The sequence below is a fragment of the Rhamphochromis longiceps genome, linkage group LG23, assembly GCF_057381845.1.
Source record: "Rhamphochromis longiceps isolate RC_006_pf linkage group LG23, R_longiceps_female_GT1.1, whole genome shotgun sequence".
NCBI lineage: Eukaryota > Metazoa > Chordata > Actinopteri > Cichliformes > Cichlidae > Rhamphochromis > Rhamphochromis longiceps.
The window spans coordinates 24,195,268-24,215,600 of NC_140578.1; the positions used below are offsets into that span (position 1 = coordinate 24,195,268).

The 20,333-nt window shown below is 40.2% G+C and overlaps 1 protein-coding gene across 1 annotated transcript; it reads left to right on the forward strand.

Moving 5' to 3' along the window:
- Positions 1-3,427: 3,427 nt before the first annotated feature.
- Positions 3,428-19,946, forward strand: LOC146641977 (calcitonin gene-related peptide type 1 receptor-like). The gene is made up of 13 exons (XM_085398361.1): positions 3,428-3,609; positions 8,166-8,241; positions 9,353-9,506; positions 9,760-9,870; positions 10,246-10,358; positions 10,452-10,546; positions 12,114-12,237; positions 12,330-12,483; positions 12,569-12,629; positions 12,718-12,778; positions 14,236-14,448; positions 14,534-14,575; positions 17,798-19,946. The coding sequence occupies exons 2-13, from the start codon at positions 8,173-8,175 to the stop codon at positions 18,002-18,004; spliced, it is 1,404 nt and encodes a 467-aa protein (XP_085254487.1). The 5' UTR covers positions 3,428-3,609; positions 8,166-8,172; the 3' UTR covers positions 18,005-19,946.
- Positions 19,947-20,333: the final 387 nt, after the last annotated feature.

The following is a 20,333-nucleotide window of genomic DNA, read 5'->3' on the forward strand; positions in this document are numbered from 1 at the left end:
TGATTTCAGTCTCAACAATCCGGGGAAGGTATCCGCAAATTTATTCATAACTTTGCTTTGGTAGCAGCATCGCTCTCTCTGCAAAACAGATAACTGACACACAGGGGTGTGTCTAAATGAGAACATGCCCAGCAAACACTTAACTCTCTCTCAGTCAAATAGCATGAATATTATTAAGTCTAATTACTGTGTAGCTCTGCTTGTTTTCTTTTAGGTGTGACTGAAGCTACTGCTGTCAGTAAAATTAATGTCCTTGTCTGTTCTAAGGTTGCTGTTGTGGCAGAGATTGGAGGGAGCACTGTTGATGAAACCACAAGAAGAATGATGCCCTTCATTACTGTAAGTGCTCTTTTCAGGCAATATAATTTCGTTGGGCGCCATGGAAAGCGAGAATTTTGAGGGCTTAAAGTTTTTGAAGTGCTATATGGTAAGCTCATTAGTTGTAAGATATTTTCTTGATGTTTGAATAACAGATGCTCACTACAGCTGTAGTCGTTCTGCCAAACAATTTAATCAGTCACTTAAGTTTTTTTATACTCTGATTTTTCATTTATGTAAGGTTTTATGCAGTGTCACAGTATAAATATAAGCATGTTTAAAAGGGAAAAGACAACGACAGCTGTGTCTTTAGATTCAGTAATATAGTCTCACTTTCTTGTGGTCAATATCTGTGCTTTACAGGCAGCTTGAAAAAAATGCTCTTACCAGCCAGATGAAGAAAAAAGAGGCAGAAAAGGCAGGTTTATTGGTGCAAGAGCTAGAGGAGGAACCCGCATGGCAAGGGCACAGTGACTTGTGCAAGAGTGGTATACCTTAGTGACTAGGTTTAGATAGACTGTACAAACTGTGGAGGTAAAATTAATTACAACTGACTGACAACTGACTTAAAACTCACTGACTCTGATGCTGCTGCCCGAACAAATGGCTGGAAAGCAGATTGAAATTTCCACAAGAGACTTGGAGAAGATATTCCGCATCTTGGTGTAGACATTAAAGTAGTCGTTCCCAAACTTTATCTGATGGCCCTATTATATATTCGGTGCCCACCTGGCACACACCTCAAGAAGTAGAATCTGTTCTCTTTTTGTTTGATGTAGTCGTTGTTACATTTCCAGACTTCTCCCTCCTTTCTCAGCATATAAACCGTGCTTTGTTTACTCCTGTTCCTCCTGAAATCCACAATCATCCATTCTTTTGTGTTCATTATGAGGTGATTGTTTCTGCACCATGCAACAAACTGGTTAACCACTTGCCTGTTCTAAGCTTTGTCCATCACTGAGACACTGTCTTTTAAACAGTTGTCTTCAATTCAGATGATATAAGGTAAAATATTTCTCATTAACTTGATTTTTGAGCGCCTACTTGGTTAATCCTTTTGTAAATAGCTTTTCTGTTGCCATGTGAGTTCAGTGTAGGGGGTCAAACAACTTGATCAGCACAACCTCCAAAACAACTCAAGTAGTATCGTAAATCTGATGTTGTTTGTTAAAAAAGGCACTAATATTTTTTTTCCAGGACCAATGATCGGTGAATGAGTGAAAAGCTGTGGTTCGCTGCATTTCTTTTTCTTTTAAACTGTATCACATTGATTTGTTATTTTTTTGTGTATACATTGGACATATTAGTTAATATGTTATAAACAAAAAAAGTATTATATTAAAAAAGCATACTGTTAAAATTTCATATTAGTCTGTATAAATAAAAAAGATAAACTGTCTTTGTTGTACAGGTGATTTAAATTATAGCTTACTGTATTATCCAAAATCCCATCTGGACAAACACACTTGGGGCCACCATGGAAACTGAGGACAAAAATAGCTGGGTCCCAGGCGGGTAACCGAAGTGGGTCCGAAATATCAAACATGCTTCTACCCATCTGGGCCACACACATGTTCTTTTGGCTGGGCCTGATTTGATTAATCCAATTGGACAAACACATTTTGGGCCACCATGGAAACAGAGGACAAAATTAGCTGGTTTCCCAAGTGGGCCCCAAATATTAGCCCTGCTACTCCACATTTGGGCCCCACTTGTGTGTGTTGACTGGGTGGGGTGTTCCACTGAATTTATTTTCTAGGTTTTAAACATATTAAGAAGAAAAAAGACTAATGAAAAGACTTCGAACGCTTGTTAATGACCCAGACAAAGTGTGTACACAACCATTTACCTAAAAATGCAATCTGCCTTTGGTGGTTAGCAACTGTGACATTCAGTAGTGCCCTCATTGTTTTGACACACAAAACAAAAACAAATGACTCTCCTGCACACCAACTACACAAAACCATACAAAAAACTACACCCTCAAAACATGCCAAATTACACAAACCTCAAAACTCAATATAGCGCGCTCTTTCGCGCTGATGCACAGTGTGTAGGGGTGTTCCAGTCATCTTAAATACACGATGATTCCCCAGAGGTAACAACCAAGTTTAACTTTTTGCCTTTAACTTTCTTAGCATAAAGAGTGAACACACAGGATGATTTTATTTTTGTCACCGGGTGGTGTTGAGGTCTGAATCTGAGGGCAGCTCCTGTAATCACAAAGAGAAACGACTCATCACAGTCTCTCAAATGTGAAGTTCATCTCTCACAGCTGGAATAAAGCTGAACCTTCGCTGTCCTCTCACACTTAAGGATCTGAAGTTCCCTTTTTTCAATTCTGTTGACAGCTGTGAACTGTTTGTTAAAAAGGCCAAAACTCTATGTACATACAGATTATCTTGTATAATATTTATCCACAGTGTGTGGTACAGTTATGTCAACATCGATCAAAATCTCTGAGGAATGTTTCCAGCATCTGATAAAGTGGTCAGTGAATGTAAATTGTAAAATCTCACAGAACAGCTCGTGCTCTTACAGATTACCAGTCTAATACATAAGATGAGCTACAGCCCACATTGCTTTCGATCTACTGATTTTGTTCCACACAAATGTGTGATGTGGTTTCAGTTATGTTTAAAGATAAATTCCCATAGATTTAAATCAAGGATGTATGGAGTGCCGGCTCTATTTATTATTTTTGCCCAGCAGAGGTCGCCTTTGTTAAGGAATTAAAACCTTCATGCTCTTTGGTTCGGTTTCTGCAGTTAAATAAATAAATAAAAAAGGTCCAAATGCACAGTGATTTATTATATATTGCGTCATTTTATTGTTTTTCGTCCTGCTTCCACTCATCATAAGGTCGCCGATGAGTGCTATACATTTGCAGTCATTTCTTAAGGCTATAAAACTCTCTATGCAGTAAAGCTACAGGTAGCAATAAATCCGTTGTTCAGTCACAGCACTTACATCCTCACATCCTTCATCTATATGATTAATGTCCAGCTGCGTTGTAATGCTCATCGTTGCTCTCCTGGGATGTCTCGTCACAGCAGACAAGCGTGTGATGTCATCAGCAGCTCCAGTCAGTCCGTTTTTATCAGGACAGCCCAGCTCAGTGTCGCCTGTGTCTCCGGTGTGAAACAAGCAGTGGAGATCTGCCCCTGGAAACAAAAAAGGGGGATCAGGGTTGTTTCATTGTTTTCCTTTATCAGCAAAGCCAAACTCTCAGACTGAAGGATTACTCCTGACTCTGGCAACTCTGAGTTTTGTTTCTTCTTTTGCGTGAAGGTAAGCTCTTGGAACTTGTACTTGCACTCTGGTCAAGATGCTGAAAACGGGTCAAAATGTTCATTGCTTAATGTCACGTTGTTGTCATATCAGGCACGAGCACAGAAAGAAATTAAAATGTGTGAATGATGTGGAAGAATTAAAAGACAAGCTGAAAAAAACAAACAAACAAACGTCAAGTCCAATTTGAACTGTTTAAAATGTTGGTGGGAGCTTATGGTGTGACATGAGTCCACAACATATTTACCGACTTACCAAAGTGATGCAGTAAAATCACTTATTAGCCACTTTATTAGGTACATGTGCTAGTACCGGGCTGGACTCTTTCTCTTCAGACCTGCCTTCTTACTAGCATAGATTCAACAAGATGCTGGAAACAATCCTCAGAGATTTGGGGCCATATTGACTTCATAGCATGTCAAGCATGGGTACACTGTGGTCATAAATGGATGGACATGGTCAGCAACAAAACTCAGGCAGGCTGTGGTGTTTAAATGATGCTCAACTGGTGCTGAGGGGGCCAAAGTGTGCCGAAGAACTATCCCCCACACCATAAGACCAGCAGCCTGACTGTTGATACGAGGCAGCATGGATAAATGCGGTTATCAGAGAAAAAAACATTTTTCAATCTTCTATTTTCCACTTGGGGTAAATTTGAATTGTAGCCACATTTCCTGTTCTTAGCTGACAGGAGTTACACCCAACATGGTCTTCTGCTGCTAGTAAGATGCTTTTCTGCACACCTTGGTCGCAACAAGCACAGTGTTGGGTAAGTTACTTTAAATTAGTAACTTAGTTACATTACTAGTTACTTCTATCAAATGTAACTCAGTTACTTCAAGTTACTCGTTACTTTCAAAGTAACTAGTTACTAGGGAAAGTAACTTTGGTTTTAAGTTAATTTTAACTTCTTTGTGCCCCCCTTTCCCTGTTAATGCCCTACCTGGCCCCCTGGCAAAACTTTGCTAGACCCGCCCCTGCACAGTTACCAGCTGTCAGCTACATAAAAAAGGATCCTGGGGTTATTTGTCTCTCAGAAACCGTTCATAACTTCCCTTCAACTCATTCATGTCACCTAAAAGGTAAACCTGTTTCTCCATCACCTGTTCAGTTTTGATGATTCAATAAGGACATCTCCTGGTTTCATTATAACTTCTTACCTGAAGTTCAGTTCACCTGACACTCGGACCGGCAGCCGCCTCAGGTCTCTCCTCCTCCTCCCTCCCCTTCCTCTCATCCACCTGCTGGCCTCCACCACTTGCTAATGTTACTGAATCTGTGGAAGCTCCGCGATAGCCACCACACGAAGTAACGAATAACGAGCCTATCTAAATCCCAGTAACGAGTAACGCGTTCCTGATTTTGGCATAATAACTAGTTACTGTGCTCGTTACCACAATAATAACGTAGTTACTGTAACGCGTTACTTAATAACCCGTTAGTCCCAACACTGGCAACAAGTTATGCAGGATGGTCATTCTCCTCTGAAGGCATTTTCACTCAGACAACTGCCGCTCATTGCATATTTTCTCCTCTTCAGATCACTCTCTGTAAACCCTAGCGATGGTTGTGTAGGAAAATCCCAGCAGATAAGCAGTTTCTGAAATTCACAGACCACCAACAGCCACGAGGCATTCAAAATTGTTTTCTTCCAAGTTCTGTTGCTCAATTTGAACTTGAGCAGGTTGTCATGATCAGGTCTGGACACCTAAATATGTTGAGCTACTGCCGATGAAATGTACAGGTGTACCTAATAAAGTGGCGGGTGACTGTATATGCTTTCTGTAACACCTAACAAAAAGCTGCAATAGCATGAGTGGGAAAAACACAGATTTCCAGGACAGGACGGTGTTTTCAGTGAAGGGCATTTCTCATGTAGAAGTGGTTAAATCTCTGAGTTCTCACACAAATGGATTACACACCAAGGGAGTGACTGCACGAATAGATATTGGATGTCTTTTTTGCATAGCAGCAGGAAATCATACTGCATGTAGTGTTTTCCCTTTTTTTGGGTGTGTTCAAGAGGATATTAATCTGTTAAAGTGACAAAGATTTCCTGAATTAGCAGCCAGAGGAGGTGGAAATTAATTACATTTGTGCTGCAAGATTATAGATGGGTTGTATGACACTGACATACTGAGAGGAGAAACTCAGAAAGAGTTTGATGTCGAGAGAGACTTTCTGGTGCTGCATTAAACTGTAGATATGAAAGGTAGACTCATTAATGACAGTTTATGAGGTGGTGCAAATGCTTTAATGTAATCAACAGCTTTAAAGTTATTGTGCAACGCCTTTGTCACCGAAGACACAGACTTTGGTTTTAGACTACCCAGCTCAACGTTTGACTTTTTCCTGCCAAAGCAGGTTTAACCCTGTTATTTAGTTTAGTTACAAACGTGAATCTTCATCTATTAGCATCTGCAAGAAACATTTAAGAGGATTTAAAATATTTTCTGTTAGGGTACAGTTTTCTGGCCCTTTAAGGCCTGCGTGAAGATCAAAATTGGCATGGTAAGTTACTTTTACTTAAGCTGTAGGCTATAGGCATTAATTTATGTGACATAAATTTAATATTTATGTTTTAATTTGCTTCTCTATTTATTAACCTTTCTCTCCCCTTGATGTATTTACTGTTGCATTTAATATTTCAGTTTTTATTGCATTATTAATTTTTTTTAATACTAAATATATTCTTATACATATGTTCAACCACAGTTTGCAGTGAGGTAAAAAGTGAATTTAAAAAAAAGTCTTGCAAACATAAGAAAAGTTGTTGTTGTAGTTAAATTAAAATATCTCTAAGTAGCAGCTGCTTTGATGTTAGCTTCTTCTATGCTACAGTCCTGTGCAGTCATGAGCCAATCCCCGTTTCTTTATATTTTTCTAGGAAAATGGGAAATGGGTGGAGGGATTTATTGTAACAAACGTGTAATTACAGTGTGTAAGGCAAAAACAGAGTTTGTACAATTCAAAGCTCTTCTTTGGATGTTTCTGCCTTTTGTTCTGTTCTCTGTCAACATGATCCCACACTGCTCCGGTAATGCTGGGGTCCAGGTTTTGGGGAGGCCAATCCATGACTGATAGAGCTCCACTGTGTGTTTTTCTATACAAGTATGATTTTATTGCATTGGCAGTGTGTTTGGGATGATTGTCATGCTAAAAAATGAAGCTGCTGCCAATCAGATGCTTTCAAGATGGTTTTGCACGATGGTACTTTTCTGTGTTCGTAATTCATTAATTTTGACAAGATCTCCAACACCACTGGCTGAAATGCAGGACTTTGGGGTTTTTCCTGTTACTGTATGTGAAATGACATCCTGTTCATCTGCTGTAGATAGTTTTGTTTCTTTAGACCTGCCACTTCTTTTGTCCTCTGACACACTGCACAATATGCTGAGATATGCTGAAATTTTGAAGTAACAGCTTTTTGAGAATCACTTTGTTCTTGCAAAAATACAATGTTATGTCAGACTGTGTTATCTTTGGCATTTTTTATAGATTCAACTAAAGCTATGTGAACAAACGATGTGTTTTTGTGACAGGCTGCTAACAACAAAGTGCCTAAAGATACAATTTAAAATGGTTTCTTTGCTGAGTTATGTGTTATGTAGCCACAACACTGGTTCATCCCTTGAGTTAGGAGACTTTTTTGTGCTTGAATGATTGTGAAGTAGCTTAACAAACAAAAAAAGCATTCTTCTGAAAATGGGTGAAAAAGCAGCCACTGTGCCTCCAAAAATGTATTTCTGGCTCCTTGGAAGCAAAATAGAAAGAAATGAGGGGCTCCAGACGTTTGCACAGCACTACATGTGTCAGGAAAAACTGAGCTTCTTGTTGACTGAAGGATACATGCTTTTTTAATGTACGAACCACACTAGGTTCAAGAGCTTCTGCCACACCAACTGTACAGGTATTTGACGTGGTGATGTCTTCTGGCTAAACTTTGGTTAAACCTGCTCACGGTGCTTAATAAGCATGCAGGAAGGAAGGAAGGGAGAACGGAGGAAGCAACAGGTCAAATCTGTAACCTCATCGTCCAAAAAAGGAGAGGACTGCTCATTACAAGTTAAAAACATGAAGCTACAAGCATTTCCCTCTCAGTTTCAAAGGATGGGGGACCTGATATTGGCTTTGAAAGATAATTAGAAGGCAAAATTACAAATTTAATAGTAAAAATAATAATACGAAGATACCAAATTTTAATGCTAAATGTGTTATTTTATGGTCCTGGCAGTACAGAGCACGTGAGTTTGTTTCCAGCTCCTGTCAGCACATTGTGTGCTGGATCAGCCCAGCAGCTGCTGCAGCTCAGGAAGTGTTGTTGTTATTATCGGGCCTTTGGGAGAAAACTATTTGGGATAGTGGTGACATTTTTACCTGTTCCTCCAACACTAATAAAAATAACATCTAACAAAGTATAAAAATATCGTCCAGTCTAATGGCGAGTGTCCAAAGGCTATGCTTTTAATCTGTATGCGACCAGCACCTGTAATATGTTGTGTGCATATTTGGAGAAATTTCTTTCCTCAGCTGCAACTCTTGTGACTTTTCTTTAGGAAACGTATGAAGATCAGAGCGCACATGGATCTGAGCTACATCGTGCTACTCCTGGTCCTGTGCTCCCTCAACAAGGTACTTAAATGTTTTCCTTTACTATTGATAACAGGGACAACAGTCTGGTACATATTTATGAGTTGAGCATTAACTGTCACACCATGAGTTGATGTTTTAAGGTTTTTTTTAGTAAAGAAAATGATAAGTTGGCCCTGCTGGAATAAATGATATATCTTGAGAGCATTTTCCTTTTTTTAATGTCAGATAAATGTTCCCAGATGTATCACAGAATGTTGAATTTGCATTTGAAAAATAATCTCAGCTATTTAAAATAAACTTCATGCAAACTCGTTGTTTCTAACAAACAACTCTCTGTCAAAATACAGTAAACTCTTTTTTTTATTGGCTAAGTTTGGCTCTTTTGATTGACTGTTGCTTCCCTAAAGTTACAGAACTTGTAGTAGATCAAGTCAGAGCACAGCCACAGTAAACAGAAAGCAGAGTCTCTTTTGGTTCTAGGGTTTCACCTCTCAATAAAAATATTCTCGTGCTCAGCAGGTAAATACAACCTCACAACATGACAAATTTACATCGTGTCAGTATTTATTTATCACAAACGGAGCCACAGTTAGCACGTTAAATGTAAAAGTTCAAGACACTAAAATTAGAAAAAGAATGACCAAGTGTGGTTTGTTTGGAAAGATTACCAGAAGAAAGTGTCTTCTCTCTAAAACTAACACAACAGCTCGGCTTAGGCTTGTAAAGCTGCACCGGAACAAACCACCAAACTTCTGGAACAGTGCCCTTTGAACAGATGAGACCAGTGGCGATGATTGGCCATAATGCACAAAGCCAAAAACCTCATACCAGCTGTCAGCACAGTGGTGGAGGGGTCATGATATGAGCTTGTTTTACAGCCCAATAGAGTCCAATGTGAGAAACTCTGTCTGGCAACTAAAGCTTTTTACTGTAAGAGTATAACTTCCAAGCTAAACGTATGGGATAACAGTTGAGTAGATGGCTAAATTATGTATAAAAAGTCAATTATTTTGCTTTGAGTATAGCATGAAAGGTGCTTTATGGAATAGGTTCTCCGTATGAGAGATAAACAGGATGGGACGAGTTGAGGAACACCAGCTCGAATGGTTGAATTACACATTTTTGACATTTGCAAATTTTGTGTTTCCAGATGCTGGTGGAGGCAACAGCTAAAGACGCTCACAAGGAACCAGCGAATCATTCAGTGAACCATGGAGATCTGTTGAGACTGTCTAAAATCACCATGGCCCAGTACAGATGTTTCCAGAGGATAACAGAGTCGCAGCACAAAACAAAAACGACTGGTGAGCAGTGGTAGACATGCACAGTATCACACCATAAAAATACTCAATGGCATGTAAAAGTTCTGCATAAATGCAGTAAATGCTGCAGGTATAATCTGTATATGTACCTAAAGAATTGTGTATTTTGTATTACAGTACTAAAATCTATTAATATGACTATAAAAATAATTAAAATGAAAGGAAAAGCAGAACTGAACTTTCATGCCTTTCTTCTTTAACGTGATTTTGCCGGTCTGTCTTCTGCCTCTGTTAGCGGAGCCGATGTGCAACATGACGTGGGACGGCTGGCTGTGCTGGGATGAAACTAAAGCTGGCGTTAAAGAGCAGAACTGTCCAGACTACTTTGATGATTTTGATACACACGGTAAATCTCTGTGCCCTCTGTGATTTCATATAACGTCATTAACCTTGAGCGTTCACATTATTTTTCCTTTATGTCATTAGGGTTGTTAAACTGAGAGCTGTAAAATCACTATAGACGGTATCGATCAGTCAATCAATAAATGATTCGAACTTTTATGCAGTTTGAATTAAAGCTTCGGCTGCTGCCTGGGCTACATCCTGCTTGGCCTGTCGGTACCTGTCAGCTGCTTCTGAAGTCCCACAGGGTTACCAAGCCTGGACTCCTCCTTTAGCTTGATGGCACTCTCCCCCTCTGCTGTCCACCTTCTGTTTAAACTCAACAGTCCCAAAGTATCAACATAATAAAATGACGATTTATTTTCAAATCTGCTCACAGTGATGGCTCAAAAAGTTTGCACAGAGACTGGAGAGTGGGCACGGCATCCGGAGAGCAACAGGACGTGGACCAACTACACAAACTGCAAAGCCAACTTCACACATCACGGAGAGGTAAAAGTGACCAAAGTACAATAAAATCAGTAAAGCACAATAGAAGTCGATAGCCAATAATTAATGCAAACCTGTATGTATTGTGTTTTGTAGCAGGCAACAATGACTCACTTCTACTTGGTTATGATCGGTCATGGACTTTCGCTGCTGTCTTTGCTGATTTCACTGGGAATTTTTTTCCATTTTAAGTAAGTCTGGCACTGTTCTTGTTTATATTTTATAGTATATTATTTTATATTTTATCTTTTGTATTGCTCTTACTGTGATTAGTTAAGATTTTGTACACCCACTTTATTAGGTACAGAACTCAAATGCAAAGCAAATATCTTGGCAACAAATCACGTGGCAGCAACTCAATCCATTTAGGCGTGTAGACGTGCCTGCTGAAGTGAAAACTGAGGATCGCTCATTTAAGTAACTTGAATGTGATATGGTTGTTGATGCCAGACAGGGGGGACTGAGTATTTCAGAAAATGCTCAGCTTTTTGCCACACAGCAATCTCTAGAGTTTACATAGAGTCAGTTCTCTGGGTGACGATGTCTTGAGAGAAGAATGGCTTTAGTGCTTAAAGCTGCTAAGAAAGCAACAATAACTCAAATAACCATTTGTCGTAACCAAGCTATGCAGAAAAACACCTCAGTCTTGAGACAGATGATTTACAGCAGCAGTTGTAAGCCACTCCTGTCAACTAAGAACACGAGGTTGAGGCTACAATTCACCAAAATTGGACAATAAAAGAAGAAAAAGAAAGATGTTGCCTGGTCTGATGAGTCCTGCTTTGACATTAACATGGTGTGGTCAGAATGATGAAAACCACATGAAAGCATATCCGTGCTTTCATCCATCCTTCCTAATATCAGCAGTTCAGGCTTGTGGTGGTGTCATGGTGTGGGGGTATTTTCTTTCCATACTTTGGGCCACTTAGTAACAACTGAGCATCTTTTAAACGCCACAGCCTTCCTGAGTATTGTTGCTGACAATGTCTATCCCCTTATGATAACAGTGTACCCATCTTCTCTGCATTTTCACTCTGAATTGTTTTGTAATAAGTAGCAGAGGCTTGTAATGCTGACAACAGAAAGCAAGGAGTCAATGGAGACAAGTCACATACAACAAATGAGACCAAGTTTCATTGTAAATTTATGTTAACTGCATAAATGTGTTGAAAAGTCTTGAGACTTAAATTAAAGAAAAAGGTTAATTACTAAAAAATTTTCAAACTTTCAATCCCAGTATTTCATGTCCCATAGAATTTGCTAAATTCTGTTTTTTATTCCCTTAAATCTCCACAATTTAAATTGCCATAGATTGTTTTTCTTCTTGGTAGCTTTAATACATTTAATTTTCCTATCTCATCAGGGCCATTTAGAAACCCAAGTTTTAGATAACATTATTAGTTTGTTATTACTAACTTTCAATGCAGGAGAAACTAGATTTAGATCTTGCACATTCACAGCAGTTAACAGCTGTTTAAAGGCTATCAAGCTGACATCTGAAAGTGCCCGAAATTGTTAGAAAGAAATCCCTAAGTAATAATAATAATAATAAATTACAAAATGCATTCCTTATTGCAACAATATACATCTATGCATGAACATCCGTCCATTTCTGATGCAGTTTTTGGCATGATGCCTGGACCTGTTTTGACTGGGGAGATGGGGTCGGTGTCTCAGTGGTGCTTGTTGTGACCTTATGGACAAATCTGTGATTCAAAAGTAAAAATCTAATGTGTCTTCTTTTCTAATAACCATCAGGAGTCTGAGCTGCCAAAGGATAACTCTCCACAAAAACCTCTTTCTCTCCTTCATTCTTAACTCGATTGCGACCGTTATTGTGCTCACAATGTTAGCGAAGCAAGGACACAAATATGCTGACTCTGTGAGTGACCTGCTTTTCCACCTTTTATATTGGATAGTAACTCAGGCTCCATTTGTTTGAGTCGTGTAAAAACACGTTTTGTTTTCCTTCAGATAAGCTGCACACTGATGGAGTTTATCCATATGTACCTGATGAGCTGTAACTACTTCTGGATGCTTTGTGAGGGCATCTACCTGCATACTCTGATAGTTGTGGCTGTGTTTGCAGAAGAACAGCATCTCCTTTGGTATTATCTGCTGGGTTGGGGTAAGTTAAAGACATGTGAATATTTATGCGTGCATACTTCCTGGCTATCAAACACAAATGTCACTCAACATTATTGATTTCACAGGCTTTCCAATCATGCCGGCAGTGATATACTCAATAGCGCGTAACTTTTACTACAGTGACAAGTGAGTCTTTGGATTCACACATCCTTTCAACAGATATCACGTGTTCCCATCCCATCTGGATATAATGATCTGATCTGTTCCCTCACAGGTGCACCATAAACACTTCCTTGCTTTACATTATCCATGGACCCATCTGTGCTGCATTGGTGGTGAGTACTAAACTCTGTTTCACGTGTTTGTTGGTGCTAGTCGGGCTTGTCTGAGTACTTCAGCAGCTACTGATCTGCTGGGATTTTCCCAAAGAACCATGATGGTCTGAAAAAGAGAAAATGTCCAGTTAGCGGCAGTTCTCTGGGTGAAAATACTTTGTTGATGTCAAAGGTCAGAGAAGAATGGTCAGACTGCTTTGAACTGACAGGAAGAGGAAAATAACTCTAATAACCACTTGTTACAACCAAGGTACGCAGGAGAGCATCTTAATAGCAGCAGAAGACCACACCAGTCTGTCCTGTCAGTTAAGAACAGGAAACCGAGTCTACAATCCATCCTTATAGGATCACCTTACATCAATGTGTCAGGCTGCTGATGGTGGTGTAATGATATTCAAGATATTTTCTTTGCACATTTGGGCCCCTAAGCACCAAAGTATTGCTGCTGACCATGTCCATCCCTTTATGACCACAGTGCACACATTTTTTGATGACTGCAGAATAAAAAATCTCAGATCATCTCAGTATATTTTCTTGAACATGACAATAAGTTCACTGTACTCTAGTGGCCTGCACAGCCACCAGACCTCGATCCAACAGAGCATCTTTGGGCTGTGCAGCTGATAAATCTGAAGCAACTGTGTCATACTGTCATGTCAACATGGATCCAAAATCTCTGAGGAGTGTTTCCAGCACTTTGTTGAATCTGTCTCATGCAGAAATAACCTGGGTGGCTGTAGCTTAGAGGGTACAGTAGCTCACTTACTAAATGAAAGGTTGGGGATTTGATCTCTGGCTATCCAAATATTCTTGGACAAGATGCTAGCTCCAAGTTGCTTGCGAGTGTTAATGTTATATAGAACGGAGCATATGAAAAGAGGTAAATGGGTGAATGACGCATTTCCAATCTTTGAGTACTTATGTGGAGTAGAAAAGCACTTCACAAGAACCAGTTCATTGATTCCCAGTACTTCCATACCAACTGCATTGAAAGCAAACAATACCACTTTATATGCTAAAGTAAATTATGACCAACAAACTTTGACAATTTTCAGTTGACTTGATGTAAACATTGCACTGATGATATACAATGCACAAAATAATTCAAGCTGTATTAAGAAGAAAGTATGGACTTGGAGGCAAAGGTATGTTAAAGAAGGCAGGGGTCAAAAGAAATTTACAAAAAAACAACACATCTATCTGGTAAAGAGGTAAAATTGTGGAAGCTGTCATAAGGAATTAAGATGGTGTACTTCACTATATACGCTAATTTATAAAACTCTAGAACCACCTATTGTCCTTATATCTTGTACGCTATGTATTTTGCTTTATGAGCAGGCTTTCTGAAGGTCTGGCACAGGTTTTCTTTCGGTGTTGACTTGATAAGAACTATCCTGTCCTTTTAATCTGCGTCTGATATTTCAATAAAAAGTTGTGTGTGCCTACTTTGACTCCAGGTGAACCTTTTCTTCCTGCTGAACATCGTTCGGGTTCTCATCACCAAGCTGCGAGTGACACACCAGGCCGAATCCAGCCTCTACATGAGGGCTGTGAGAGCCACCCTCATTCTCATCCCTCTTCTCGGTATCCAGTTTGTCCTGCTCCCATATAAACCTGATGGCCACTCTGAGATCTATCACTACATCATGAACATCCTGATGCACTACCAGGTCAGTCCATGCATTGGAGAAAGAGGCATAATAATGTTAATATTAGCACATATTTTACGTAATAAACTTTCTTTGTTTTATTCAGGGTCTCTTGGTTTCGACAATATTCTGCTTCTTCAACGGGGAGGTGAGTAATTGAGCAAATTAATAAATGAACAGTTGCCGATTCTTCCATAAAAAATAATTAATTGCCTTTATTGTCACTATACAGTTGTACAATGAGATACAGAGCATCTCCTACTCAGTGTAAACATGCTGGGGGGGTACAGTTCTGCAGCGTTATGTACATATGGTCAATAGTAACATAGGGAAAAACATATATATATACATACATATAAAATGTACAATATACAAGACGTAAGTGATATGTAATAAATAGTGTTATGTATATACAGTTGAGTTGTTGCACATAGAATTGGTATTGCACAGTGGTGGACCTTAGAGGAAGTGGGAAGTGGGGGGCTGTGCTATCTGTGCATGTGTGAGTTCAGGGTGGTTATCGCTTTGGGGAAGAAACAGTTTTTGAGTCTGTGGGTTTTTGTGCTGATGCACCTGTAGCACTTCCCTGAGGGAAGCAGGCTGAACATGTTGAAGCCAGGCTGGGAGCTGTCCTTGATAATGTTTGCTGCTCTGCTGAGGCAGCGGGAGGAATAAATGTCCATCAGGGAGGGGAGAGGGCAGCCGATGATCTTTTGTGCTGTCTTGACCACACTCTGAAGCCTCACTCTATCTGCTTTGGTGCAGCTGCCGTACCATACCGTGATGCAGTAGGTTAGCAGGCTCTCAATGGACGAGCGGTAGAAGGTCAGCAGCAGGTTGGAGTTCAGCTTGTACTTCCTGAGGACTCTCAGGAAGTGCAGCCGCTGTTGGGCCTTCTTGATGACCGCTGAGATGTTTCCTGTCGAGGAGATGTCAGCAGAGATGAGGACACCAAGGAACTGGAAAGTGTGGACCCTCTCCACACACTCCCCGTTGATGTAGAGGGGGCCAAGTCGGTGCTATGTCTCCTGAAGTCAACAATGAGCTCTTTGGTTTTCTTAGTGTTCAGTGTCAGGTTGTTTTCTGAACACCATGCTGCCAGCTTCAGGACTTCCTCTCTGTACTCTGCCTCGTCTCCCTTCGAGATGAGTCCGACTACCGTGGTGTCATCAGCAAACTTGATGATGAGAGTGTTGTTGTGGGTCGAACTGCAGTTGTGGGTGTAGAGAGAATACAGGAGGGGGCTCAGCACACAGCCCTGTGGGGAGCCGGTGCTCAGTGTGCGAGTGGAGGAGAGATGAGGGCCGAGTCTTACAGTCTGGGGCCGGTTTGTGAGGAAATCCTTTATCCAGGCACATATGAGAGGAGGGAGGCCAAGAGTGACCAGTTTGGTGATGAGGATGTCCGGGATGATTGTATTAAAGGCTGAGCTGTAGTCTACAAAGAGCTTTCGGACGTAGCTTTGCCGCTGCTCTAGGTGACTCAGCACAGCGTGGAGGGCTGTGGCGATGGCGTCTTCTGTGGATCTGTTTGCACGGTATGCAAACTGGTGGGGGTCGAATTCTGGGGGGAGGTAATCCTTGATGTGCTGAAGGACTAGTCTCTCAAAGCATTTCATGATTACCGGTGTGAGGGCCACAGGGCGGTAATCATTCAGGCTGGAGATGGGAGACTTCTTCGGCACTGGGATGATTGTGGCTGATTTTAGACAGGATGGGATGGCTGCCTGATTCAGTGAGAGGCTGAAGAGTCTGGTGAAGATGAGGGTGAGCTGGTGTGCGCATGCTAAGCAGATGAAAGTTATGGGGCAGATTTCCATTTGCTAGTAGCTTTTCCCTGGAATTCCCACTAAGCGGTCAAAGAAAATTCTGCTCTGAAGGACACCATCATTAGTGAGACTGGTTTATTGACGATGTGACTGCTGATAGGAGTAGCAGGAGTAATCTTTAAGTTTGCAGAGCTATAGTCTTAAAGAAACTGGATATTATTCAGATGATAAGTTAGCTGACCTAAAGCCAAGAAAAACATATTGAGGGATGAAATGCGGCACTTAGTGAGGTCCATGAGTTATAGATTTGATTACATCCAAGTCTTTAAACAATTCCTTTACATATAAAATTACCTTAGTTTGTTCAACTTAAATGAAAATTGGCGACTGTGTATAAAAATTGTTGTAATTCCTCAACAGTTAATGTAGAAATGTTTGTAAAACCCCTTGAATTAAAGTTGAAAGTCTGCACTTTAATCACCTCTTGATTGTTTGATTTAAGAACCACTGTTGTTATATACAGAGTCAAAATCACAAAAATAAAAAAAGGTTCTCATGTTATAATGAATCGAGTGATTGGAGTTAAAATGTGCAGCTATGCTCAAACACATCGACTCATGCTGGGCACGAACGTTGTGGTTGAGGATTTCTTCAAAGACTTTGTGACTGTACAGTATACACATTTAATGACTTTGGAAAAAAAGGTTTGAGTGTACAGTTTTCTCTGACCACACAGTGCCAAAATGTACATTTTGACTCATTCCAGAAACTTGATGTTAGCCTGCTTTAATTATTCCGAAACCAGTTTTAATGTGTGTTTGCGATCATTGTCCTGTTGGACCCACCCAACTGTGTCTAAGTTTTAACTGCCTAGCTTTTGATTTGAGGTGAAGTTGATTAATTTGGAGGTAGTACTTCTCGTTCACTATTCCAACCATTTTGTGCAAAACTTTTTTGCAACACTGGCAACAAAACAGCCCCAGAACATGATGCTACCACCACTGTGCTTGACAGCTGGTACAGTGTTCCTAGCTTTGAAAGCCTCACAATTACTCCTCCAAACATACCTCTTGTTACTGTGGCCAAACAGCTCAATCTTTTAATCCAACCATGAAGCTTTTTTGCTCGTCAATGTGAGCAGCTGCAAATCTCAGTCTAGCTTAAAGGTGTCGATTTTGGAACAGCGATGTCTTTCTTGGTCAGCTCAGCCCATGTAAAACAGGCGTTACTGTGGACAGTGATGCTGATGTTTCAGTAGTTTCTAGTTCTTGAAATTCCAAAAATAAATTAAAATTTGTTTATCCTGTTCTTGTTTTGTTTTTTTTAAGTTATGAAATATGTATGCTGTGCAATCACTCTACCCTGGAAAAAGAACAGTTCAATGAAATCATTAAAAGCACATCATTGCCATGACAGTCATGCCCATGATGAGTGAAAGTGAACTTCTGACCCCGACTGCATGAATTGTGCTCTGTTTTCTTCCAAATAGAGCACAAAGCGAGTGTTCGCCCAGGGCACCAAACAGGCTAGGACCGCCCTTGGAGATAAGTCCAACCACCAGCACGGATTTTTCTCTCATCGTCTTTGTTCCTCCTCTTGCAGGTTCAGAGCATTCTCCGGAGATACTGGAATCAACAGCGGATGCAGTTTGTCGGTACTTTCGCCAACGCTGACATCTTCCGCTCGGCCTCCTACGTGGCGTCGTCGCTGACCGAAGTCCACCGATGCTACAGCATCGAGAGTCACACTGAGCACATGAACGGCAAGAGCTACTCAGACATATTCCGATCGGACAGCCCTTTTGTGTGAAGCTCTTCAGGTTCATGACTTACTGTTTTGCTCTCCTCCCAAGGTTTTTGAGAAATAACACAGGTATTTCTTCCATTTTCAAAGCAAAAAACTAAACCAAAAGACACCCTCCCATATTTCACTTCATTAGAAGGACTGTGAGAACAAAGACTTAAGATCCTATGAGGATAATGCCATCAAACAACAATAAAGTGTACTGCACTGTGCAGATAACCTAGGGAATATTTCTTTTTTGTATTGTGCGGATATCTTTTCTGGGCATTTTCAAGAGCTTGATGGAATTTAAAAGTAGACGGTAAACTAAGTGAAATACTGCTTCCTCTATCATCACTCCTTCTGACACTTCAAGTTTCATGGAGGAGCTCAGTGTCGCAGCTGTTTGCTGTTAAGCTGAATAGCGAGCATGAAGAGCAAGAAGTTTTATTTATATTATTTGTAGTGGTTATCAATGGCATTTGTAAAGTATATGTAAAATAACGTAAACTAAAATAGAAACGGATAAAAAGACACATTCAAAAATAACCTGCTCGCTTTGCAAAATGTCAATTATGCTTTAGCTGTTTGTCAAATAAAGATATGCGGCATGGGACGAGGACTGAACTCAACTTTGAGGTAAATTTTCTATTTATGTAGTTCTTGTTTTCTGAGTGAGGTCCACAAAATAATTTTGCCTGGCTTGGCGACAGCTCCAGTCTCTATTAAGTTAATACTTAATAGATAAGTATACTGGTTTGGCTCACTGTTGTTGTATTCCAAAATGCTGGAGACGTGATTGATATGTTTGTACTTAAATTTGATTGTGTATGAATGACATGTTGTAAGGGACTTAACATAATGTTGTTTTCATTAGTTTCAGTTATAAACCATTCGTTGTATATAGCAATATTGTCACATAAACTCCTAACTTCTGGATCACTTATTTCACACAATGCACTGATAATTATTGTCATTCTCACTGTTACTGTCATTTAAATCAAGTAAATGGGGGGAAACTGTATATGTCTGAGGTTAAAAGACAAAACTGTCCTGTAGAGCTGCTGGTTCTGGCCTTTAAAAACAGGAAGCACCTTTCCACTGCAGGTTTTCGGTGCAGGTGCAAGGTGGTGTGAAACTTTATAGGACAACATGGGGGAAACAACAATGAAAGCCAATAGGTTTGTCTAGGATCACAAGCGTGAGGCTGTCATGTAGAAGTCGACAGCATAGCTCGCAGGTCTGATATAAGGAAAATATAATTTTAAAATGCTTTAAACCTCAATCCTTTTGCAAAAGAGTTGCAATTGGTTGAAAAAAGTATTTCCAGCTCTATTGAGGCTTTACTTAACTGCCAAACATGTGATGCATGGCAATGTAGAGTCAGATGGCCCCAGCCTAGAGACCAGTTTGCAACCTCCTTGCAACCACAATGCAAACTACAGGCAATTTGCTCGTGACAAAAACAATCATAAGGAGGGTTTTGGTCTCTCTTTGTGATCGATTTCACCTGGCAGCAGGCAGCAACCTCCAGTAATCACTCTCTAACCAGTGGGGAAATCTATTTTTTTCACTTGCAACAGGCGGTTGTGTCCATGTAGCAGATAATTCTAGAGCAATGTGAACACAGAGAAATCTTTGGGAAAACAGCTCTTGGCTGTTACAGTCTACATGGTGAGGTTTTGTTTGAGTTGCTTGAGAGGACACACAGAACTTTGCTGTTCTTTAATTTTATGCTAGATTTTTTTATAATGGCATTTGTTCTGAATTTAACAAATAAGGACCCTCAGCAGTGTTCTAGAAGTATTTGCACTGGAGTGGGTACTTTTTGTGGGAAAGTTTCGGGCAATTTAGTTTCCAAAGGGAACAAATTTTCCTACCAGTGTCTTCTACAACTTATTAATTAAATCTTGCTAAAGCAATTCTAAGTAATTTTTTAAAATATTGCATGACAATGAATCCTCTAGTATGCAGTAGGTAAAGTGGTCGCCCCATGATCGGAAGGTCGGCGGTTCGAATCCACTTAACGGCTACCCTGAGGTACCCCTGAGCAAGGTACCGTCCCTACACACTGCTCCCCGGGCGCCTGCTTAGTGGGCTGCCCACTGCTTCACTGAGTGAATGGGTCAAATGCAGAGAAAAACAAGTAATTTCCCCATGGGGATCAATAAAGTATCCATTATTATTATTATTATTTATTTGTGTCTCAGAAGAACAAACTGCACCTTGCTGTTAAAGAAATCTTTGACACTGGCTTATATTATAACATTTTATTCTTGGATTCTCAGCTTTGATTTCTTGAATTAGTAGTTTGGGATTTGCAAAGTACTTTTTTGGTGAGAATGAGAAGACTGAC

Excerpts from the sequence above, each read along its gene's own strand:
- LOC146641977 (XM_085398361.1), top strand. The coding sequence starts at position 8,173 with ATGAAGATCAGAGCGCACATGGATCTGAGCTACATCGTGCTACTCCTG. Across the intron at positions 9,871-10,245 it reads TGATGATTTTGATACACACG|TGATGGCTCAAAAAGTTTGC; the intron begins GTAAATCTCTGT and ends ATCTGCTCACAG. Across the intron at positions 12,238-12,329 it reads GACACAAATATGCTGACTCT|ATAAGCTGCACACTGATGGA; the intron begins GTGAGTGACCTG and ends GTTTTCCTTCAG.